The sequence below is a fragment of the Petromyzon marinus genome, chromosome 60 (assembly GCF_048934315.1).
Source record: "Petromyzon marinus isolate PM22_M1 ecotype Great Lakes invasive population chromosome 60, UKy_Petmar_22M1.pri1.0, whole genome shotgun sequence".
Classification (NCBI taxonomy): Eukaryota; Metazoa; Chordata; class Hyperoartia; order Petromyzontiformes; family Petromyzontidae; genus Petromyzon; species Petromyzon marinus.
The window spans coordinates 2,411,276-2,436,793 of record NC_133726.1 but is presented as its reverse complement, the minus strand read 5'-3'; the positions used below and the strand labels follow the sequence as shown (position 1 = coordinate 2,436,793).

Here is a 25,518-nt window from a genome sequence, read left to right as displayed (position 1 = left end):
AACACGGACAATATAAAAGGTGCGTCTATTTGTTTGTGTTTGTCTCCCTCGTGATGGGACTTTGTAGGACGAACGTTGAGATTTATAAGGGGCACGGGGGTGACCAATAAGGTCTGAATTGGTCTGCAATAAGGTAGGGGGCACTGATCACAAGGTTTGACAGGTATCACTTTTTTGACAGGTATGTTGGTGACAACCCAGGTAGGTCACGCTTGCAAAGGGCCCGTCCATAAATGACGTCACGCACGGGGGGGGGGTCAGACATTTGTGACGAGGGGGGGGGGGGTGAGAAATATGACGTCACATCAAAATGCGCAACTTTAAATAAATAAAGACAACACGTTCTACATAATTAAATAGACTTTTTTAATAAATGTTTCTCCTACAACATCAGAGTGCAGCGCCACATTAAATACGCACTACAATGACAATAGTTTCAAGCGATTTGAAGCATGGTTTATATTTGGGGGGGGAGGGGCAGAGCTTTGTGACGTCATATTTGAGGGGGGGGGGGTCTGACTTTTTGTGACGTCGTGTGACGAAGGGCGGGAGGTCAATAATAGTCCAAAGTCGCGTGACGTCATATATGGACGGTCCAAAATGAGACTCCTATCCTGGCCCTTAGGGTTCTCGATCCTGGCTACGCGAAATAAACTTCAAACTTTTGGCTTAGCCTGGTAAGATGGGGATGGTCTTCGTACGCGTTTGGGTGATTTGTTTACCTTACTTGTAATTTGCAATATTTTAATGTTTTTTAACCGTTTGTTGTAACGTTCTTGCCCCGTGCCCCTACTGGACATCTGTGAAAAAAAAGTTTTATAGCTCATCGGATTTCTCCTGCAGTTTAAAATACAATATGATGATTATTTAATCAAGTGTGATTGAATTTAAATGTCTTTTTTATATTTATTTGTACATGTGATTTAATTTATTTTAGTTTTTATACGTGATTAAATTTTAATTTATTTTTATATGTATTTTTATGCCTACGTCACTTCAGTCACGAAAACTTCAAATCTAGATTAATAGCGTGAAACTTTAGAAACGTTATAATTGGGGGCGTGGTCTTGTGGGTGGTGGGCGGGGCTCGCGAGGTGGTGGGCCGGGTTCGTGTGGGAGGCGGAGCCTGTAGGAGACCTAAGAAACTTGAGAACGGGGCGCATGCGCAGTGTGTGGTGGGGAAACGGAAGAATCGCGCTCACCGCGCATGCGCAGTGGCGCCCGGTTCGGATTTTTTTCGCGGGAAAGAAAGTGCTCGGTTTCTTGGGGTTCCCACAGCGAAAAGGCGGTCGCTTAAAGGGTTCGTAAGCGAGTTTTATTACCCTACATCTTTTACCATTTAACAACGACAATGCACAAATTTGCCACCGATTATGAGTTTATTTACTTGAGTTCGCGTACGTTTTCTGAGAATACATGTTCGTGTAAAATTTCACCTCAGAACTCTGCGTTATCTGTCCAGTGACAATCGCAGTGCCGCCTTACTCGCTATTAGTCTATAACAGTTTTCAAAGTATTTTTTTTTTAAACAGAAAGTCGTTAAACGTGCTTGCAAAGTGTCAACAAAACGCAGTTGTTAAGTTCACAATGTAAATAGCGTATAGAACGTGAAATGCTTGTCAAGACAACATCATCTTATGCTTATTGTATTTATATTAACATGTTTATGGTTTCAGGCGATCACGTCTCTGCTTTAATATTCAACTTTACAGCCACTTACAATGCAATTATTTATTACCACGCTGCATACATTGTGTTTGTGGTACTATTTAAAGTTATATTAATTTATATAATATCTTTTTTTATTCGTACGCACATCTGAATGATACTTAAGCTCCGCCACCTATAGTTTTCGATGTTAAACTACGGAATTGTACCCCTGGTTTATAAAATAAGGCACTTTATAATGCTGTTGTTGTTGTTTATAAAGTGGTTATGGTTGTGGATACTTTATATTGTGGCTTCGGTTATGGTTTCATAAGATCTTCTTGGTAATATGTATCCACGTAATGTTTATGATATGAACATTAATGTTGTCCACACTGTTGGTTGTTGGCATGTCATTGTTGTTGATATTGTTGGCATGTCATTAATGTTGATATTGTTGACATGTCAAATCGGTGTTGGTGTTAATATATATCACATTCTTGTTGTTGTTCATCTGATATGTTCATTATTATTGTTGACGATGTCGATATGCAGTATCTTATTGTTTGGTGATTAAAAGGCCAGCGAATGTAATGTAGAGGCTAGGAGATGTTAACTACCTCGCCTGGTGTACAGGAGGTCGTGGGTGCGATCTTGACCCCGACGCCTGCTGTTGTATATTTGGAGTTTTCGTGTCTCTCTCTCATCATCATCACGGTGGCTAGGAGATGTTAACTACCTCGCCTGGTACACAGGAGGTCGTGGGTTCGATCTCGACCCTGATGCCCGCTGCTGTATAGTTGGAGTTTGGGTGTCTCTCTCTCTCTCATCATCATCACGGTGGCTAAGAGATGTTAACTACCTCGCTTGGTACACAGGAGGTCGTGGGTTCGATCCCGACCCTGATGCCCGCTGCTGTATATTTGGAGTTTGCGTGTCTCTCCCCGTAGTCGCGTTGATTTTTCTTTGGGTCCTCCGGTTTTTCCTCTCCACATTTAGAATCGACGTCACGCGGTTAGATAACATGCTTGTCAACAAGGACACTCAATTGATTTTGATAACGTTTAAGTGTTATGTAAAACTAATTATTGCTGGCCAAGACTAATTCGAGAATCCATTGAAATTGAGAGAAATACAAATAACTTTAATCGCTCTGACAGCTACAGGCTTAGTGCGGCCTGGAAGCGTATTATTAAATGAAATATATATTACAATTCCTTATAGGGGAAACATACTAATGAATAACAATTGAATGATTACCAATCTATTATATAATTACAATACCCTCCCCCCGCCTCAAATCACTGCACCTGATTGGGTTAAATGATGACGTCACCGTGCTGCTGCTCTATTTAAGACCGGGAGCAAGTGGATGGCTTCACCATTCTGCCAAAGTGCCCGATGATGCTGGATGTAATTACCAGCGAAACGTCGTACTACTCAAACTGTAAATGATGTTGATTCACTCTTCAACACACCCCGTGGGCTAAAGTAGTGAACGATTTTTTTTAATTTAAAGCTTTCGTGACTGCAGTGATTCATATTCTTGGTTCTTTCGGTAAAGTCAAGTTGAAGGGAAACAATAAAATAATAAAATATATGTAAAACAATACAATTCTCACGACGTTTCGACTGCAACATAAGCAGTCATCAGGTGTGAAACCCAACGGCAAGAACATTTGAGAAAAAGTGGCGGTCATGATTTATTTATTTATTTTTAAAACGTTAGCGTCACGGATAGCGATTTGACAGTTTGTTTAGATGGACGAGTCCATCTATATTCTTAGTTTTTTCGGTAAAGTCACGTTGAAGAGAAACAACAAAATAACAAAATATATATAAAACAATAAAAAATTCTCACGACGTTTCGACCATAACTCAAACGGTCATCATCAGGTGTGTCGGTTTGCATAAATTTATTTTGAAAACGGCATATTTATTTATTTATATATAAAAATAACGTTTGCGTCACGCGCAACGATTGGCTGTTTGCCAGGACTAGTCCATCTATTTTTTGAAAAGAGGAGGGGGGAGACGAAATTTGTTTTTATGTATGCTGTCTGAAAGCCACTGTAAGCGTGAACAATCAATCAAGAACTGAAAGCCACCGTAACCGTGAATAATCAATTAAGATCCGAAATGGTTTATCAAATCCTTCCAATGATTGCTAAGCCAGAATCCATCTTCTCGGTTGAAATTGTCTCTATTTGTATATTTGGATAGCCTCATAAACGAATCTCTTATGGTAGCCAGATGGCTTGCAAAGAACCTCTGTCTTGGAGAAGTCAATGTCATGTGAGCCTACTGAATTATAACAGTGATCTGCTACGGCCGAGGTGTTGGTCCTACCGTGTTTAAGGTCTGCTTTGTGTTCACGAATGCGGTCCGAGACATGTCGTTTGGTTTCTCCAATGTAACTACTACCACAGAGGCAACTTAGTTTGTAGACACCAGGGTACTGTATGTCCGGAATCACATCTGGTTCCGTCTGTAAGAACCAAGAATATAGTGAACTATTTGTCTTTTGTAAACGTGACACATTTTTTACTGTTTGGCCGTGCCGGGTGGTGGAGGGTTACGACACATAAATAACGCGATCTAACCCAAAAAATTTTTGAAATGAATATTTGGCTGATGTAATTTTCCACCTGATAAGCCACTTCGTTGCGCTATCATTTGTGGCCAAGTCGCTTCTGAAAAAGAGTTGTATAGCTCATTGGGCCTTAGCTGGTAAAATAAAAAAATAAAAACTTTTAAATATTAATTGGGAAACTAATAGCAAGAATTCCAGATCGCTTGCAATTCACTCAAGTTATATCCCGCACAAATAATTGAACACCGAATGACAATTTCAATGGTTAAGAACTTGTAATGCATATCTTTGGTGGGTGCATCGTGCACTCCATTGGTATGATTTAATGTAGGACGACTACTGAAATATACTTTATTTACATGATCACAGAGGTTGCTTTATGATTTAAGGTTAATGTCTGAGGCTCATAGATTCAACCGGAGGATCCATTGGAATGCTCCGGGTTCAAAGAGCCAAACTAAGATAAGTTAATCATTCTTAGGGTTCACTATGAATGCCTGAAATTCATCGAGCCAAACTAGAAACACGCATACTCTTTGGTTCTTTCGGTAAAGTTACGTAGGTATAAAATAAAATAAATCACGACGTTTTGGGCGCAACACAAGCGTCCATCATCAGGTGGGAAAGCATGGTCGGTATGTTGCATGTGGCGAGGTAAAGTGTGGGTAATTCCACTTCCTGTCAAGACGTCTTGAAATAATTGGGATTACCTTCTGGAGATGCCGTCTAGAGCTCTCTCTAGTGGAGGACATTTTTTCCAGAATTTGCTCAATGGCCTGCTGCACCTTTACCTTCATACGCTATATCTCCATATATATAAAAGGTAAAGTTGTGAATATGTGTTGTCTGTTCAAAATGTTTAGCGTACTTCCCGACATGCAACAAACTTGAAATTTGCCATGTGGGTACTTTCCAGACTGTACACCATACAAAAATTATGAAAATACACTTTTCTTTTGGGGGAGAGCTCAAAAATGCATATATTATTGCTCGGCAAGTGAGCTGTGACGTCAAATCTGTCACGTGACCCGCGCATGTTTAAGCGTAACGCATTGTAGTGTAGTGGTTAGCGCTATGCTGCGCTACGAACCCGGCGACCCGAGTTCGATTCCCGCTCACGGCCACCACCGGTGAAGATTATTTTAACCGGTCCTGGGCCTTCCCTAAGGTCGACTCAGCCTCAAACGAGTAACTGCTGTGGTGTGTGAACATCGCCACTGGGGAGACAAAGGCGGCCGGCCGTGGTGCTGGCCACCCACCCCCTCGTACGCTATATAAGCGCACGTGCGTTGTGTGTGTTGCATGTATAATTATATTCAGACACATGTTACAGAGCAGTATTAATTTTTCAGACCCTTGGTCGTCTATACTGCACACTTTGTAACTTTTGCTCACACAGCTCGCTGTTTGGGCCTTGACTCCCGTGTGCATTAATTGAGTTAATCTCTGTGTATATAACTCCAGCCACGATTCCCTAATTGGCACACAGAAGAAGCCCTGTGGTGGTCATTGGCAGGCACTGCAGGCTGGCTATCGGTGGCAGCCTTCACACCGTGTTTGTGGTGATGGTGGTTGGCATTTGAAGCAAATTAATGAATACAAATCTACGGCGAAGCTTTACCTAGCCATTCAAGAGTGGTTTTCTGGGAGGTCCTGTGTATTGAGTTGCTTGGTCCTGACCTGTTATTTTTGTTTTTAAATCATAGTTGCTGAGCACAGGCCTGAAAGGTCAAGACGCAAAGCGACCGGTAACAAACGGCGCTGTTAACATTGCAAACAGATAAGCGGCGACACTTTTATTGAACTGAGCATAGTCATTGCACAATAATTTGAGAAAAGAGGAGCGTGGAAGGGACTTCAAAGTGAAAGAAGTGCGAGGGAAAACGCAGAAAAGTGGGTGAGCGAGTGACAGGGTGTGAGGGAGTGATTGAGTAGGAGAGAGAAGATAGATGGAGGGTGTGTTATTGTGACCTGCAGTGTGATGGTGGTTGAACGTCGTGTGGATGAGTCGAAAAGATCGAGTCGTCAACACACGAGAGGAGGAATCGATGAGTGGACATGCACAGGAACGGTAACCGTGGTAGTAGCGATGGAGGTGTGATCAGGGGACGACTGACCACCGTTGAGCGAGCGAGGGTAGCAACTTGTAGGTTCTCAATAGAACGTGGCGGCAAAGCATTGTCGATGTGATCAGTAAGAGGGAGGGGGTGATGGATAGACCAAGTGTGCAGGGTGGAGGAAGGCGGGTTATCAAAGCAGGCATTGGAGTGGTACCCAGACGGTGGTGACGATAAGACTGGAAGAGCGATCCTTGCTTAACAAGGGGAAGACCCCCAAAGCCAGAGATGGTGGTGGTTGGTGGTGGTGGTGTTGGTCACGCGATTGTGAGAGCAGATTTGCGAATGGGCGAAACTGCGCGACTTGGCAAAAACAAGCTGATGGCAGGGTGCTGTGTTGAACTGTGATGACCTATTGACCTTGACCTCTTGCGTTTCACAGATGTCTCAAGACACAGACCTGTCCCTCACGCCCCCCGTCTCCCCAACCTTCGCGGGCCACCACCGCCCCGAAGAGTCCTTCGAGTTCCCATGGGTGCCCTGGTTCACGTGCCCGCCGGGCCACACTGACAAATCCGTGGACTCCTATCTCGCCAACGACGCACTCAAGAGGTAGTAGCATGTTTGGTAATCGCCCTGTCGTTCGCATAGCGCAGGGCTATCATGAAGGATTAAGGCGCTGCCGAGTTTCGCGGACATGGGTTGGCAGTAGTTTTCGCAGAAAGGGGCGTGCGTTGCGAGGCGTAACCCCAGCTGAGTTATTTGCAAGTAATTGTTACATTTGGACTGGGTACAGGGGTTCACGATGGCCGTGTCAAGGGGATTCGTGGTGGCTGTGTCGCACTGTCGGCACTGCTGAGATCCCGGGTTCAGGCGGTGCTCACGAACAGCACTCGCCCCAAACAGCCTGTGTAGACGACATGGGACCCCTTGCTCATTGTATAGGGATATGAATGTTGCGTATCGCTGTGCATATACACGTATATGTGTGTGTTGGAAAATAGAGCTATGTGTGTGTGTGTGTGCTAGTAGACATTGATTGTTTTACGTATACACACGTGCTTATGTATACATGCAAGAATGGGTATATGCGTACGTGCGTATGCATTTTATGCATACGCAATTATGCGTGCGTATATACATCAAAATACGAGCATGTGTGTATTGTACATTTGTGGGGGGTATGCATACGTGTGTGTATGACAGACACTTTTAGTTACGCACACACACGCGTGTGTGTGTGTGTGTGCGTTGTAAGTATCCACGCGTGCATGTGTATATGCACACCTGTATGTATATATGCATGTACTGTATATACATGTGGGAATAAACTCAAATCGACCCCCCCCCCACCCTCCTTCCAATCCACAGCCACCTTCCTCCTCCCCTACACCACCACCCTGTTACTCATCAATTCCACATTCACACATGGCTCTGCTGACAATTTTCAAGAGCTGTGGTTCGCTATAAATTACAGCCCGGGAATAACGCCACATTAAACGAGCTCCCAACCCAGCCTGCCCGGGCAGGCGTAGCCCGGAAAGCCACTCGCTCGCCTGCGGTATTACTTACGGACAAAATAAATACATGTGAGAGATGGTGTGTGATTGTGGTGGTGGGTGCTGATGATTGCAATGGTGGCGGGAGTGGGAATGGGCGTGGCAATGTAATGGTGGTGCTGGTGGTGGTGATGATGATGGTGGTGGTGGTGGAGATGATGGTGATGAATGCGATTGTGTTGATGGTGGATGCGGTGATGACGATCGTGGTGGTGGAGATTATGGTGATAAATGCACATTTGTTGGAGGTGTATGGTGGCGATTATGATGATGATGGTGGTGGTGGTGGTGGTGGAGATGATGGTGATGAATGCAAATGTGTTGGTGGTCGATGCAGTGATGATGATGGTGATGATGAATGTGATTTGTGGTAATTTTGGTAATAGCGGTGGGGATGATGGTAATACTGGTGGTGGTGACAATGGAGTGGTGGTGTAATGGTGATGATGGATGTCGTGGTTGTTTTATAGTATTTGTGCCTATACTGCGCACCATTTACATGGGGTGGAAGTGCACTATGAACCCAGCGACCCGAGTTCAATTCCCGACCATGGCTGACATCGTTGAAAAATATATGAACCGATCTTGGGCCTTCTCTGGGTTGACTCGGTCTTAAACGAGTACCTGCTGAAGTAGGTTAACATAAGCACTGGGGAGACAAAGGCGGCGGGGTGTGTTGCTTGCCACCTACCCTTTCTAGGTTCTATTAATGGTAGGTTCTCTCGAAGAGTTCTTGCCTCAATAGTGTGTTAAGGTTATACAGGGGATCTTTGTTTTTATGTATATATGTGTGTGTGTGTGCGTGTCCACGTGTGCGTGTGTGCGCGTAAATCTATCTCCTGTGCTCGTGTAAATGAATCCTCTTTGCAGTCACTGGAGGTGAAGACATCAAACCTGTGTCTACCTGTGTCTCCCCCCCCCTCTCTCTCCCCACCCCTCTCCCCCCCTTCTCCCCTCCTTGACTCCCCTCCGCTACTCTCTCCTTCCCTCTCTCCCTCTCTCACTTTCATCACGGGCGGAAGAGCAGTGGTGGCTTGGCTATAATCAAATCCCTCCGCCCCCTCCCTCCCGTCCCTCTCCACCCATCGTCTTACTCCACCCCTCTCTCCCCCCATTATATCCCTCCCCCTCCTTTCTCTCTCCCCCCCCACCTTCCCTCTCCATCCACCCATCATCTCCCACTCTCCCCCCTTCTCTCCCCTCCCTCCCTCTCTTAACTCTTTTTACTTCTACCCCTCTCTTCTTCCCTCCATCACCTTCTTCCCTTTGCTCTAACCCATCACCTCCCTGTGTCTCCCCCCTCCCTCCTCCTTCCACCCCCCCCCCCCCTCCTCTTTCCCCCTCCCTCTCGAATTGAGCGTTGCCAACTCCACACTTAGCTCCGGTCTCGAATCTCTCGCAGCCGTCGCCCCCTGACCTGGCCCAGTGGGAGGTTCACAATGACCAGCCCTCACTCTCCTCTGCTGTCCCAGTCTATTGGGGCGCCACGGTGGCTAGGAGATGTTAACTACCTCGCCTGGTATACAGGAGGTCGCAGGTTCGATCCCGACCCTGACCCCTGCTGCTGTATATTTGGAGTTGTGCGGGTTTCTCTCTCCCCGTGGTCACGTGGATTTTTTCCGGGTTCTTCCGGTTTGTCCCCCCACGTTTAGAATCAACGTGCATTTAGATTATTTAGCGAATATAAATTTCAACGTGGTCAGCCCCTTTGTTAAGCTCTCATTTGTGATCGCTAGGTCACTTCTGAAAAAGAGGTATATAGCTCAGTCGGGCCTTACCTGGTAAAATAAAAAAAACATTTCGCCACTGCCTCTCACCCCTCTCTTGTCTCTCTCCCCTCGCCATCTCTCCCCTCACTCTCTGTCATGTCTTCACCTCTTCTTCCACTCTCTCTGTCTCTTTCCCTCTCTCTCGCCACACCCCCCATATCTCTCTCCCCTTACTCTCGTCCCCCTTTCTCAGTAACCGTTTGCAGAAGCGATTATTAGTTCTGAAAGTCTGGAACCCGAAATCGATTCCGGCGTAATTCGAGTATATGAATGCACTCATTGGCAGGCAGACGAAGTGCAAATGGCACGGCGGCAGGGTCCCAGGCTCAATCGTTATCATGGGTAACTAAAAGATAAAGGTCTGAAATTATGTTTGCATGCCTCCACTAGAAGCATCTCTGAGGAGTATCTTGGCCTCCTCTTCTACGCTAGCCGGGGCGTGTTGGATGAGTTAGGCGTTACCCGCACTTTACACCGCTACCACCACGACCACGCGCGACCTGCCGATAATAGACCAGCCGTGGTGAGAGCCCACTCATACTTCTGTGTGCACGGAGGCGAGAGAGTTGGGGGGAGGCGGGGGAGATGGAATCGAACCGGCACCCCTCTGCGTGGCAAGTCCAGTACTGCCGCTCGCCGTCAACGCCACGGCTGCCTTCGTTTCTCAGTTAAGCATCGGAATGTTGTTGGTCGCTTTTAATGCCCGGAGGCAATTGTATATTCGCGGCAAAATGGTTAACTGGGTTTTCACGGTTTTAAATTATTTAACCACCCTAGTTCATATGTACTATAGCTACCCCCACACATCAGCAGGAAGGGTTAGGGTCAGTGTTAGGTTTACGGCGCCAAAATGGTGGGATGTTAACTGCCTCGCTTGGTATACAGGAGGTCGTGGGTTTGTTCCCGATCCTAACGTCTGCATATTTGGAGTTTGTATGTTCTACCCGTGGTCGCGTGGATTTTTCTCCGGGTCCTCTGGTTTTTCCCTCCACATTTGGAATCAACATCACGGTGTTTAGAGTATTGGCTGCTGCTGCAAATGTGCATGAGATAAGCAACTTCGTTGAGCTAGCATTTGTGATAGCCAGGTCGCTTCTGAAAAAGAGCTACATAGATCAGTGGGACTTTCCTTGTAAAATAAAATATAGTTTTACATCAGCTCCGAGTTCCATGTGTAGCTCTACTCACTTCCCTCTCTCCTCTCTCTTCTCTCTCCCCTCTCTCCCCTCTCTTCTCTCTCCCCTCTCTTTCACGTATCTCTCTCCCCCTCTCGCCTCTCCCTTCTCTCTCTCACCCCTCTCTCTCTCCCCTCACTCCGAGCTCTCGATGTCATTGGAAGCTTTCATCTCTGAGCGCTGTGACTTCCATGAGCTCCCATAGCCTCTCTCACGCTCCCTGTGTGTGAGAGAGAGTGTGCGTGAGCCAGGGAGAGTGTGTGTGTGTGTACGGGAAAGTGTATGTGTGTGTGAGTGATAGTGTGAGTTAGAGTGTGTATGTGTTGCGAATGAGTGTGAATGCTTGTGTGCGAGCAAGGGTGTGCGAGTGTGTTTATGTGAGTGTGTGTGAGGGAGTGGTAGTGCAGCGGTTAGCGCGCTGTGCTACGAACCCGACGACCCGAGTTCGATTCCCTCTCATGGCCAACACCGGTGACGATTATCTGAAGTGGTCATGGGCCTCCCCGAGGTCGACTCAGCCCCAAATAAGTACCTGGTCCAATGTGTAGTAGATATCGCCACTGGGGAGCCAAAGGCGACCGGGCGTGGTGCTGGCCACCCACCCCCTCGTTTACCATCCCGGCCTTCATAGGTGCTACTCGTTAACAACACTTGCCCCAACAGTCTGTTAAGGCTACACGGGGGATCTTCGTCTTTCGTGTATGAGGGAGAGTGCTTGGCACTGTGCGAGTGAGGGTGTCTGTGTGAGTGAATGTGTGTCTGTCTGTGGAGGAGGCTCTTGAAGGACGCTACTCAGCGGTTGGAGGCAGTCGTTTTCCAGCAACAACAGAAGGCAGAGGAGCGGCGCTCACAACATTGAGCGGAGTGCCGGGCGGCTAAAATGCAGAAAGTTGGCACAGTTCAGCTAGGTACATCGGCCAGTTATCTCAGTCAGCCAACCCATGGCACCTGGGTCTGTCCCGTGACCTTCTGTCAGCGAGCCTTCGACACTTCACGTGGCCTCAAAGTGCAGCTGGCTTGTCACAGGCGCCGGGGCGATGTCGCCGTCACTCAGTGGCGAATGGCGGGTGTTGGTGTGTGTGAGTGTGCGCGAGAGCGGGCATGCGTGCGAGTGTGTGTAAGCATGTGCGAGTGCGCGGGAGTTTACAAGTGAGCGCTTGTATACGTGAGAATATTTTTCCGCGAGTGTGTCTGCATCGGACTGAGAGCAGGCACGTCTGTCCGTGTGTGTTGAGTGTTTCTCTACACGTGTCTTTGTCTTTGTCCCTGTACATCAGTCTGTGTCTCCGTCTCTCCTTTCTCGCGCCATTATATTCTCTCGCTCCTGGTCACTCTTCTGCGTCTCTCTGTCTTTCACTCCCCACATCTCAGCCCTTCTCTCCACTCCTCTCCCCACCCCACCCCTCTCACTCTGCCCGTATAAGTTACTTTGCTACTTTCCTTCACAATGGCCGACCCTGCATTGACCTACGCAGGTGGCAGACAGAACACGCAACTTCTCTCCCTCCCTCTCTCTCCCCCTCCATCTCCTCCCCTCTCTCTCCCTGGGGAGACTGCGGCTATAGTGTGGCTAGAGGGATTGGCGGTGTCGTAACAATGGGAGCAACTGTGAGCATGGCGACCAGAGGCAGTTACACGCAGTCGTTTGCTGCCCCTTTATGTCATTCCACTGCTGGATGAAGGATTATTTGGCCATAGTTTGCCAGGCTGCTCAATATGGGTTTGTTGAAGAGTCGGGGATGCTGATGCCCAGAGCAGGTTGAAATATCACTCGCCGCTGATGTTAGCCGTGAACGGGAACGTAACCCTGCTCGCCGGGTGTATCTGTGTGTATGTATATGCGTCTGTAAAAGTAAAAACCCATGTGTCTTCGTGTATTACTGTTGTAATTTCTCCACAGTTTTATGCCGATTTGTATTATCGGCATCATCGCGATACAAAGAATGGTTGACTCAGCCGTACATGAGTACCTGGTACGGTGTGTACATATTGGCACACCACTTCTTCGTGGACCGTGCCGGCCTTAATAAGTGCTCGCTAACAGCATTTTGCCCTCGCGGTCTGCATGGCTGCACGGGCATCTTTATATGTGTGTGCATGTGGTGAGTTTCTTTGCGCGTGCGTGAATGTAGGTGGTGCATCTGCCAATCACCTCAGCTTGTTAACCCACAGCACCTGGGTCTGTCGCGTGCCTTCTAAAAAAAAAACCCTTTGGCCTCAAAGTGCACCTTGCTTTGTACGTTTGCCGAGGTGAAGGCACAACCACTTAGGGGCGAATGGCGGATTATGTTGTGTTAAATATGTACTTGGACTTCTGTTGTATCTCTGTTCCACCGTCCATCCCTGCGAGTCCATCCCCGCGCGTCCACGTGCCTCTTTATGCGTCGCCTCGTCTCCCTGTTTCTCCTTTGACCTCCCCTTACCTCGCCGTGTCTCAGATTGCCTCCCTTTGTCTCTCTGTGTCTCACTTCACCTCCGCTCACCTCTCTGTCTCCCCTTGCCTTCCTGCGTCTCCCCATGGTTCCCTGTGTCGCATCATGCCTTCCTGCGTCTCCTCATGCCTTTGTGCGTCTCCTCATGCCTTTCTGCGTCTCCTCATGCCTTCCTATATCTCATCATGTCTCCCTGTCTCCCCTTGCCTTCCTGTCTCCCCATGGCTCCCTGTGTCTCCCCATGGCTCCCTGTGTCTCCCCATGGCTCCCTGTGTCTCCCCATGTCTCCCTGTGTCTCCCCTTGCCTTCCTGTGTCTCCCCATGTCTCCCTGTGTCTCCCCTTGCCTTCCTGTGTCTCCCCATGGCTCGCTGTGTCTCCGCTTGCCTTCCTGTGTCTCCCCATGTCTCCCTGTGTCTTCCCTTGCCTTCCTGTGTCTTCCTGTGTCTCCCAATTGCTCCCTGTGTCTTCCCATGTCTCCCTATGTCTCCCCTTGCCTTCCTGTGTCTCCCCTTGCCTTCCTGTGTCTCCCCATGTCTCCCTGTGTCTCCCCATGTCTCCCTGTGTCTCCTCATGTGTCCCTTTACATCCCCATCGTCTCGTGTCTACCTTTTATTAAATGAAACTATAATTTTTATGTCAGGTTAATCCCAATGAGCTATATAGCTCTTTTTCAGAAGCGACCTGGCCACAAATGATAGCTCAACGAAGTGGCTTATCATTTGGAAATATTGTAAAACCTTGGATTGCGAGTAACTTGGACTGCGAGTGTTTTGCAAGACGAGCAAAAATTTTAAATGAATATTAATTTGATAAACGAGCGAGGGTCTTGCAATACGAGCAGTGTACGTGTACGCTTTGTACTGCCGAGCGTCACGTGATCACAACTGATGTACGAGTGCTTTGATATGCGAGTGCTTTGGATTACAAACACGTTTCCGGAACGAATATGCTCGCAATCCAAGGTTTTACTGTACAGCCGAGTATTCTAAGCGCATGTTGATTCTTATGGTGGAGATAAAAACCAGAAGACCTGGAGAAAAATCCACACTACCACGGGGAGAGTGACAAGCAAACTCTAAATATACAACAGGGGTCAGGGTCAGTATGGAACCCACGACCTCCCGTATACCAGGCGAGGGAGTTAACATCTCACCACCGTGGTGACCTTGTCCCCCCTGGTCTCCCGGCATCTCCCGATGTCTCCCCATGTCTCACATCTCTCTTTTGTCTCCCTGCGTCCCTCCACGTCTTCTCTATCCACCCCTCTTTCTCCCCCCCCCCCATGCCTCCGCTCTCTGCGTGTCGCTTCGCACTCGTCCCGACGTTTCTCCCCGTGTCTCGTCTCTCTCTCTCTCCCTGGCATCTCCGCAGACTCTTCCTGCGGTTGGACCCGGCTCCGACGGCGTTCGAGGTGGACGTCTCGACGCTGTTCGGCTTCGCGTTTGTCACGGAGACGGCACTGGAGGAGAAATCCTCGCTTCTCTTCGGTCTCCTTCGGTGAGCGACAGGGGAGGGGGGGGGGGTAGGAGGGGGAGCAGGGGCCGTGGCGTCTGGGTCACGGCAAAGAGGTCGTCCCGACCTTGTCAGTCACAGATCCCAGTTTTTATGAAACCCAAAGTGACCTCTTGCCCCCGTGCCGTTCCCGAGACGTCTGCAAGTTGTTGCAGGGTGCGGATCCCGTTCACCGTCGAATCGCGATTGCACAAGCGATTCGGCGTTAATTTTATTTCGAGAGGCGTAGTAGTAAAGCCGTTGTTGTTGTTGTTTCTCACCGTAGAGAACCGTAGCCACACGCCCTCCCGCATGGCCTGGTGGGAGCCTTGGTACCGATAAAGTTATTTTATTTATATTCTTAGTTTTTTCGGTACAGTCACGTTTCGACCATAACTCAAACGGTCGTCTTCATTCACCTGAAGACGACCGTTTGAGTTATGGTCGAAACGTCGTGAGAATTTTTTATTGTTTTATATATATTTTATTATTTTGTTGTTTCTCTTCAACGTGACTTCACCGAAAAAACTAAGAATATGAATTACTGCAGTCACGAAAGCTTTAAATCAAAATTTATTTTATTTAGTTTTTATTCCGGTTACGTTCCGGTTACGATCGGAATCGGAAGAAAACCTGATGATGTACACCTACGTCATTGGAACGGGAACGAGTTGAGGACCTCTACTAGACTCTCGTCGTCACCTTCACCACGCCGCCCTCTGGGTGCCTCGCCTGCGTCCCGTCGTCTCGGTGACCCGCCCTCATGCTCCACCCTGCAAACCACGCGTCCCACCCATCACAACCCATTTATTCCATTTGTTTTTCTTTCGACGAACACTCCACTCAGTTTAACACGTAAGCTTTCGCGACCAATATTATTCATAATAAAGGTTTTTGGGTTAGATCTAATTAACGGATTACTAACGTAGCATATAATCACAATAACACACATTACAAGTAATTACTAATCTACAACTCATTACTAATCATAACCATTGACTGATTAGCAATCGATTATATAATTACAATAACCCCCCCCCTCCGCTTCAAATCACTGCACCTGAATGAGTTAAATGATGACGTCACCCTGCTGCTCTATGTAAGACCTGGGAGCAAGCGAGGGCTTTACCATTCTGGCGAATTGCCCGATGATACTGGATGTAGTTACCAGCGAAACGTCGTACTCAAACTGTAAATGTTGTGGATTCACTCTTCAACACACCGGTGGACTAAAGTAGTGAACTATTTGTCTTTTGTCAACGTGACGCTTTTTTGCTGATTGCCCGTGTCGGGTGGTGGAGGGTTACGACACATTTATAAATAAGGCGATCTAACCCAAAAACCTTTATTATGAACACTTTACTGCCACATTCTACTCCCAACCACAGTGATCACGACGGGTGCATATTGGCAATGATAGTGACGATGACAATAAAGATGGTGGTGATGGTGACGATGACGAAGATGATGGTGACGATGATGGCGCTTAATGTTCGTGTGTGCTTGTGTCTCTGGTGTGTGTGTCACAGGCAGGCCATCATGAAACTACAAAACATGAGTCATAACAACATCCTAGACTTCGGTGAGCCTGCATACCACTGTCTCTGTCTCATAAACATGCACGCACCAACATTATATTCGGTATAAAATGACAAACACAAAGGTCTCCCCTATACTCTCAACAGCTTTGTAGCGCGGTGCGGTACAAAGACAAATATCCCCCCCCCCCCCCTATAGCCTTCACAGAATGTTTGGTCAAGTGCTATTAGTGCAATATCAACACCAATACCCGCCATTCGCCACGAAGTGGCGGTGACGTTACCACGGCGCCTGTGCCAGGCCAGGTGCACTTTGAGGCCACGTGAAGTGTCGAAGGCTCGCTGACAGGAGGAGGAGGTCTCGGGACAGACCCAGCAGGTGCCATGGGTTGACTGATTGAGATGACCGGGAGATGCATCGGCTGCATTTTAGCCGCCCGGCCGTGCCCTCATTTTTGTGAGCGTCGCTCCTCAGCCCTTCGTTTTTGCTGCCTCCAACTGCCCAGTAGCAGCGTCCTTCACGAGCCTCCATAGCACCACGGTGGAAACACCAAAATAAGCTCGTGCTAGTGTGGTACAAAGATCAAAGATCCCCCCTATAGCCTTAACAGACTGTATGGTGTTGGTGCAAGTGTTGTTAGCGAGCACCTATAAAAGCCGGAACGGTACATGAGGGGGTGGGTGGCCAGCACCACACCCAGCCGCCTTTGTCTACTTGGTGGCAATGTTTACACACCGCACCAGGTACTCATTTTAGGCTGAGTCGACCTAGGGGAGGCCCAGGACCGGTTCAGATAATCGTCACTGGTGTTGGCCGTGAGCAGGAATCGAACCCGGATCGCCGGGTTCATAGTGCAGCGCGCTAACCGCTACACTATCGCTCCCCAGTGTGGTACACAACAACAACAACTGCCATTTGCCACTAAGTGGCGGTGACATCACCACGACGCTTGTGCCAGGCTATGTGCACCTTGAGGCCACGTGAAGTGTCGAACGCCCGCGGGCAGGAGGTCACGGGGCAGACCCAAGTGCCACGGGTCGACTGACTAAGATGACTGGCTGATGCACCACCTGTGCCCCCTACTGTGCCAACCTGCTGTGCCAACCTGCTGTGCTTTAGCCACCCGGCGCTCCACTCGTTGTGAGCGTCGCTCTTCCGCCCTCCGTTGTTGTTGGAGGGCGACTACCTCCAACTACCCAGTAGCGTCCTTCATGAGCCTCCTCCACAGAGGCCGATCTTGACACCGCTGGTACCAGTCATCGGCAAGTCCACTCAGCTCCACGTCCTCCTGTACCACATCACTCCATCTCTTCTCTAGCCCGTGCCGCGCCCGTTTAGCCCCTTCGATCCAGCCGAATAAAAGCTGTTTCGGCATGCGGTGGCTGGGCATGCGGGCTACATGACCCAGCCAACGCAGCCTTGCCTGCCAGAGGAGCTCACCGATGGGACCTTGCCCAGATCTTTCAAAGATTTGTGAGCTCCTCACACAATCCAGCCCGGTTGAACCCAGGATGGATCGTAGGCAGGCTAGCCTAAATGTTTCTAACCGGCGAAGATGTTCCATTAGGCGGGTCCACGTTTCGCAAGCGTAGAGAAGGGAGGGAATGACCGTGGCCGAGAAGACCTGAAGCTTAGTGCGGAGCGACAGACCAGGTAGCTTCCACACAGCGTTACGCAACCGATGAAAAGATATTGCCGCTCGACTGATTCGGAGTGAGACCTCTGCTGTTAAACTGGAGCCGGTCGTAAGCACACTGCATAGGTGTGTGCGCACGCGCGTGTGGTATACACGCGCGTGCACACACACGCCCACAGCGCATGACCAAATCACCCGGCATGAACCTGACCTCATCACATCTTGGAAGGCGAAGCAAGGGTTGAGCCTGGATAGTGCTTGAATGAGTGACCACCATGCATACCAGCCTGCCTTGGGCAGCAGTAGGATATTGCAGCAGAAAAAAAATATACCCTGTTGCACTGTGCTTCTATGCTCCCATGTCTATGCTCCACAGTCTTTTTCCAACCCACACTGACCATCGTGGTGAAGTATGCTCAAGTAACCCTTGTGACCTGCAACTACCGTTTGGGGAGGCCCTCATCTAGCAGTGCATGTCCGTGTCATTATATAAATACATGTATGTATGTGCTGTGAGTGTTTGTATATTTGTGTAGTTATGTTTCTTTATATCAGTGTGTGTGGGTCTGTGTACGTATGTAACTATCTGTATCTCGCCACTGGCCGCCACAGTGGTGAAATGTTACCTACCTCGCCTTGTTTGCAGGAGGTCGTGGGGTTGATCCCGACCCTGACCCCTGCTGTATATTTGGAGTTTTCATGTTTTCCGCTGTGGTCGTGTGCATTTTTCTCCCGTGTCCTCCGTTTTTTTCCCTCCACATTTAGAATCAACATGCGTTTTGATTATTTGGCTGCTATAAATTCCCACGTGATAATGATGAGCCATTTCGTTTCGTTGAGCTATCATTTGTGGCCAGGTCGCTTCTGAAAAAGAGTCGTATTGTTCGGTGGGCCTTACCTGGTAAAATTAAAATAATATATATTTGTTTTCTGATTTCGTAAGCATGGTGCTCGTCACACGACCCTCTTGTCGTGTGCCGTGTCGACCTTCACAGGTGCTCGCTAATAGAACTTGCCTTCTCAGCCTGTGTCGGCTCGAGGGGGACATCTTTGTCTTTGTGTGACTATCCACTTGTGTGTATGCGTGCGTCTCCTTGTGCGTGTGTACCTCTATCCACCTGTGAAGTTGTGCGTGTTTGTGTCCTAAGTGTGTGACTCTGTGCACCTGGCCTGGCACGAGCGCTGTGGTGATGTCACCACCACTAGTGGCGTACGGCGATTTGTAGGTTGTGTCTGGGTGTATCTATTCATGTGTGTGTTGCTGTGAGTGCACCCAGCCTGGCACAAGCACTGCTGGTGACATCACCTCCACTTGGTGGCAAAGTGCGTTTGTTGTTGTTGTGAGTGTATCTGTGGATGTCAACGTGTGTTCGTCACGAGTGTGTGTGAGTGGGCCTCTATCCGTGCGTGTATGAGTGTATATCCATGTGCACGTGAGTGTGTCTCTATCCATGTGTGTGTGTGTGTGTATAACAGCACTTGCCCCCACACACTCGCACACACGCGGGTCGATGTGCCTATAACGAGCCCTGGTTGACACAGCCCCAGCAGAGCCGTGCGGGCGAGGCCAGACAGCCACTCAATACCCATCACGGACACCACTGTGCGTGCGTGTGTTGGCGTGTGCATGTTTGTGTGTGTGTGTCTATGTGTCCTGTGTTAGTAGATCTGGGCAAGGTCCCATCAGTGAGCTCCGGCAGGCAAGGCTTCGTTGGCTGGGTCATGTAGCCTGCATGCCCAGCCACCGCATGCCGAAACAGCTTTGGTTCGGCCGGATCGAGGGGGCTAAACGGGTGCGGCACCGGCTAGAGAAGAGATGGATTGATATGGTACAGGAGGACGTGGAGCTGAGTGGACTTGCCGATGACTGGTACCAGCGGTGTCAAGATCGGCCTCTGGAGGAGGCTCGTGAAGGACGCTACTGGGCAGTTGGAGGCAGTCGCCCTCCAACAACAACGGAGGGCGGAGGAGCGACGCTCACAACAACGAGCGGAGCGCCGGGTGGCTAAAGCACAGCAGGTTGGCACAGTAGGGGGCACAGGTGGTGCATCAGCCAGTCATCTCAGTCATCTTAGTTAGTCGACCCGTGGCACCTGGGTCTGCCCCGAGACCTCCTGCTAGCAGGCGTTCGACACTTCACGTGGCCTCAAGGTGCACATAGCCTGGCACAAGCGTCGTGGTGATGTCACCGCCACTTATTGGCGAATGGCGGTTGTTGTTGTGTTAGTGGGGAGCGGTAGTGTGGCGGTTAGCGCCCGAGTTCGATCCCCGTTCACGGAACAACGCCAGTGACGATTATCTGAACCCGGTCCTGGGCCTCCTCTAGGTTGACTCGGCCTCAAATGAGTACGTGGTGCGGTGTGTAAACATCGCCACTGGGGAGACAAAGGCGGCCGGGCGTGGTGCTTGCCACCCACCCCCTCGTGTGCCATGTTGGCCTTGATAGGTACTCGCTAACAGCACTTGCACCAACACTCTGTTCAGGCTATATGGGGGATCTTTGTCTGAGAGAGTGTCTCCCTGTGTATCCCTGTTTGTGTTGAGAGCGGTGGCACAATGGTTAGCACACTGTGCTACGAACCCGGTGACTTGAGCTCAATTCCCACTCACGGCCAATGACTACAAATATTAGAACTGGTTTTGGGCCTCCCCTAGATAGACTCAGCCTTTGATAAGTACCAGCATTGGGGAGACAAAGGTGGCCAGGCGTGATTTTAGCCACCCACCCCCTCATTTGTCAGTGTCGGCCTTCACAGATGCTCTCTAACAGCACTTGCCCTGACAGTCTGTTAAAGCTATACAGGGGATCTTTATACAGTATTTGTTTGTGAGTGTGTACATGCGTGTGTGTATGTATATGTACGAGGATGTTTGCCCAAGTGTGTGTGTGTGAATACATATGTTTTTGTGCACGTGTGTATGTCTCCATGTATGTGTGTGTATGTATAGTGCTTGTACACACGTACGCACGCACATGTGTGTGTGTATGTATAGTGCTTGTACACACGTACGCATGCACATGTATGTGTGTGTATGTATAGTGCTTGCACACACGTACGCACGCACATGTGTGTGTGTGTATGTATAGTGCTTGTACACACGTACGCACGCACATGTGTGTGTATGTATAGTGCTTGTACACACGTACGCACGCACGTGTGTGTCTGTGTGTATGTATAGTGCTTGTACAAACGTACGCACGCACATGTGTGTATGTATAGTGCTTGTACACACGTACGCACGCACATGTGTGCCTGTGTATGTATAGTGCTTGTACACACGTACGCACGCACATGTGTGTATGTATAGTGCTTGTACACACGTACGCACGCACATGTGTGGCTGTGTATGTATAGTGCTTGTACACACGTACGCACGCACATGTGTGTCTGTGTGTATGTATAGTGCTTGTACACACGTACGCACGCACATGTGTGTCTGTGTGTATGTATAGTGCTTGTACACACGTACGCACGCACATATGTGTCTGTGTGTATGTATAGTGCTTGTACACACGTACGCACGCACATGTGTGTGTGTGTGAGAGAGGGCTGTGAGTTGGCGTGTTGCCTTTTACAGTTGCCGACTGTTTTCAAAGGGAGCTTTGATTGACACCCGTGCACTCCACTCCACCCCGACCCAACACCCCCGTCTCTGTGTCTGCCCGTGTCTCAATGTCTCCCAGTGCCTCTCTGTGTCTCCCTGATGTCTCCTAGTGTCTCGGTGGCTCTCTGTCTCTCCCTGTGTCTCAGTGTCTGTCCATGTCTCATTGTTTCCCTGCATCTCAATGTCTCCTAGCGTCTCTCATTGTCTCCCTGTGTTTCTATTTATAAAAAAAAAATCTTCCTATTTCCACGTCTCATTTCATCCTTTGTCTTCATCTCTCTGTCGGTGTCAGTGTCTCTGTCTATCTATGTATGTATGTGTCTCTGTCGCTGCGCCTCCTGCCTGTCCACTTGTTGTCTGTTTGTCTCACTGTATTTCTGTGTTCACGCTTCCCTGTCTATTTTTTCTCCATCTCTCTCTGTGCCTCTCCTTGCCTCGCTAGCTCAGTTTCTCTGTTGCCTCGTCTCTCTCTCTCTCTCTCAACTCTTCATCTGTCTCTGTGTCTCTCCAGCCCTCTGCTTCTCCATGGCTCTCTGTCCCTCTGTTTCTCTCTGCCCCTTTCTTTCTCTGTGTGTCTCTTTGCATTTCCCGAAACTCTCCATCTTACCTCTGTGTCCCTCGCTCTGTCTGCTACTGTGTGGGCTTGCATCCTTGTTTTCTTATGTGTCTCTGCTCCAGTCTGTGTCTGTGTGTCTCCCTGTGTCTATCTCTCTGTTTCTCTTTCCACTGCCCCTCCATCATTCTCTCTTGCCATGTGCCTCACTCATTCAATCAAATTGTCTTATGTCTCTCATATAATCTTCTATTGGCCTCCCTTATGAATGATTCCAAACTCTGTCTCTCCCTTTGTCTCTGTGTCTCTGCATGTGTATTTGTGCATCTCTGTACAAATCCCATTCTCCAATTCTTTGTTGTTTCTCTGATTCAGTCTCCCTTAAAATCATCATCTCGGGCCGTATTCATTCTTTGTATCTCAGAGTGTCTCCATATGTCTCTCTCTCTCTATATATATCCGTCTCCTCGTCTTACTCGGTTGTCTATCGCCATCTTCCTCGGCCTCTCCCTCTCGTTGCCTCTGTCTAACCCACTCTGTATGTTTGTACGTTCTGTCAGTTTTTGTTTTCTTTCTATGTGCATGTCTTTTGGTTTTTTGTCTGTGTCTTGTCTGTAGTTCTTCGTGTCTTCTTGTCTGCATCCGTGTGTCGGGTATGTCTCTGTCCCTCTGTCTGTCTGCCGGTCGCTTTTCTTCACCCCTGTCTTTGCATCCGTCTGTCCCTCTCTGTCTTTCCATACCACTGTCTGCCCCTCTTTGTGTCTGTTACCCCCTGTATCGATGTGCCTCTGTCTCCCTCTGTCTGTTCGTATGTGCCTCTGTCTATCCATCTGTCTGTCATTCATTCTCTCCATCTCTCTCCCCGTGTGTGTGAGTCTCACACACTCTCCCACTCCTCTCTCCCCTCCCTGTGTGTCCCCATCTCCCCGTCTCCCTCCTGCCTCTCGCTCCCTCCCTCCCTCTCTCTCTCTCCGTCTTTACGCCGTCACTCAAAGGCTGAGCGGCCACAACGGAGCTCACGGCATTGATTGACGGCGCTAACAATCGCACACAGACGCGCGCGCTCGCACACATGCACACGCGCACACACACGCACACACACACGCACACACACACACTTACACACATGCACACACACGCGCGCACGCTCGCTCGCACACATGCACACGCTTACACACACGCTTACACACATGCACACACACGCTAAAACGCACATGCTCACATGCAAAGAGATATACATGCACATACACAAGACACATGCTTGACACGCACAAACGTCCATAAAGATATATATCTACGTGCACTCGTATAAATATATGTACACACACACACGTGAATACACTTATAGAGATATACTGTACACTATAGATATACATGCATACACCCACACAGAGAACTACACACGTACACAAATATTCTCACAAACACATGCACACCTATCTTCACACACACGCACACACACGCACACACACGTATATCCATGAATATATACGAACACAGAGGTACGCACACATACGTAAACACATCGAGATGTACGCACAATGACAGCGCAGTTACGCTTACACACACATCACAGTACCGTATGCACTCACGCACAGATACACATATATACGTGTATTCATGTCAATTTATCTTTTTCTATGTGCGAAAGTCCACTTTCGCGCATGTATACTCACGCATAGAACACATGTACACTGGTATAAAGACAAAGATCCCCGCGTATAGCCTTTAACAGACTGTTGGGGCAAGTGCGGTTAGCGAGTAGCACCTATGAAGGCCGACACGGCACACGAGGGGGTGGGTGGCCAGCACCACGCCCGGCATATACACACACACACAGAGGCGATGTTTGTACACAGCATCAGGTACTCATTGTAGATCCAGTCGACCTAGGGGAGGCCCATGACCGGTTCAGATAGCCGTCACTGGAGTTGACCATCAACGGGAATCGAACTCGGGTAGCTGGGTTCGTAGAGCGGTGTGCTAACCACTGCGCCATTGCTTCGCACACACACTGACACGAGTGTCAGTGTGTGTGCCTGTTGGGGGCAAGTGCTCACTGCAACACCAATGACGCAACGCACACGCTCAGATGTGCGAACAGGCACGTACTCGGACGCACACTCACGAAAGAGTGTCGCAAAGACACGTACACAGACGCGCACAATCACATACACGTTGAAAGATACGCACGAACTCGTACAGACACACACATAGTGTGGCTCTTGGGGTTTGTGCTGGACACTAAGACAAGACAGATCCCCCATATACCCTAAACAGACTTTTGGGGCAGGTGCTGTTAGCGAGTAGCGCCTATGAAGACCGGCATGGCACATGATGGGATGAGCGGTCAGCACCACGCCCTGCCGCCTTTGTCTCACTAGTGGCGGTATTTACATACTCCATCAGGTTTTCATTGGAGGCTGAGTCGACCTAGGGGAGGCCCAGGACCGGTTCAGATAATCCTCATTCGTGTTGGCCGTGAGCGGGAATTGAAGTAGGGGGAGGGCCAGGTTCGTAGTGCAGCGTGCAAACTCCTGCTCCACGGCTCACCCACTGTGCCGGACACAACAACAATCCCCGTCACAATGGCGCTTGTGCCAGGCTAGCTGCACTTTGAAGCCACGTGAAGTGTTGAAGGCTTGCTGGCAGGAGGAGGTCACGGGAAAGACCCAGGTGCCATGGATTGACTGGACACACACAGATACAGACAGTTGCACACGTATACACTCACGCAGATATAAAGGTCCCCCGTATAGCCTTAACAGACGTTTGGGGCAAGTGCTATTATCGAGTAACACGTATGAAGGCCGGCACAGCACATGAGGGGGTGGGTGGCCAGCACTTTGCCCGACCGCCTTTGTCTCCCCAGTGGCGAAGTTTTTACACACTGCACCAGCTACTGATTTGAGGCTGAGTCGACCTAGGGGAGTCTAAGGACCGTTTCAGATAATCGTCGTTGGTGTTGGCTGTGAGGGGGAATCGAACTCGGGTGGCCGGGTTCTTAACGCAGCCGCACTTACCACTAAACTACCGCTCTCAGCGGCCAGCACCTCACAGATACACGTAGAGAGAGAGAGATACTGACTCGCAAAGATCCCCTCTGTTGCCTTTAAAATACTCCCGTGGCAACTTCCGTTAGCGAGCACCTATTAAGGCTGGCACTGCCATAGACTCCGCTCGCACACACGCACGCGCCTCTCACACACTCGCACACACACATGGAGCAGCTCTAGGGGTTTGTGCTGGCTACAGACACAGCTTTAGAGTTCCCTCTCTTCTCCCTCCCTTTTCTTCTTTTCTTTCTGCTGCTGCGGATTTAAAATTTATTCTGGGTTTAGCTCTGCGCGCGCACACACACGGGCTTACACACAAAGACATACACACACACGCACGGGCTTACACACCAAGACATACACACACGGGCTTACACACGAAGACATACACACGCACGGGCTTA

The 25,518-nt window shown here is 49.1% G+C and overlaps 1 protein-coding gene across 1 annotated transcript in view; it reads left to right on the top strand.

Annotated features, from left to right (window-relative positions):
• The first annotated feature begins 1,148 nt into the window (after positions 1-1,148).
• Positions 1,149-25,518, top strand: part of MMS22L (MMS22 like, DNA repair protein) — a 126,843-nt gene continuing 102,473 nt past the window's right edge. The window contains exons 1-4 of the mRNA XM_032976713.2: positions 1,149-1,300; positions 6,740-6,909; positions 14,605-14,730; positions 16,254-16,306. Coding sequence (XP_032832604.2) covers positions 6,740-6,909; positions 14,605-14,730; positions 16,254-16,306 — 349 coding nt within the window. The 5' untranslated portion in view covers positions 1,149-1,300. The remainder of the gene's footprint in view (positions 1,301-6,739; positions 6,910-14,604; positions 14,731-16,253; positions 16,307-25,518) is intronic.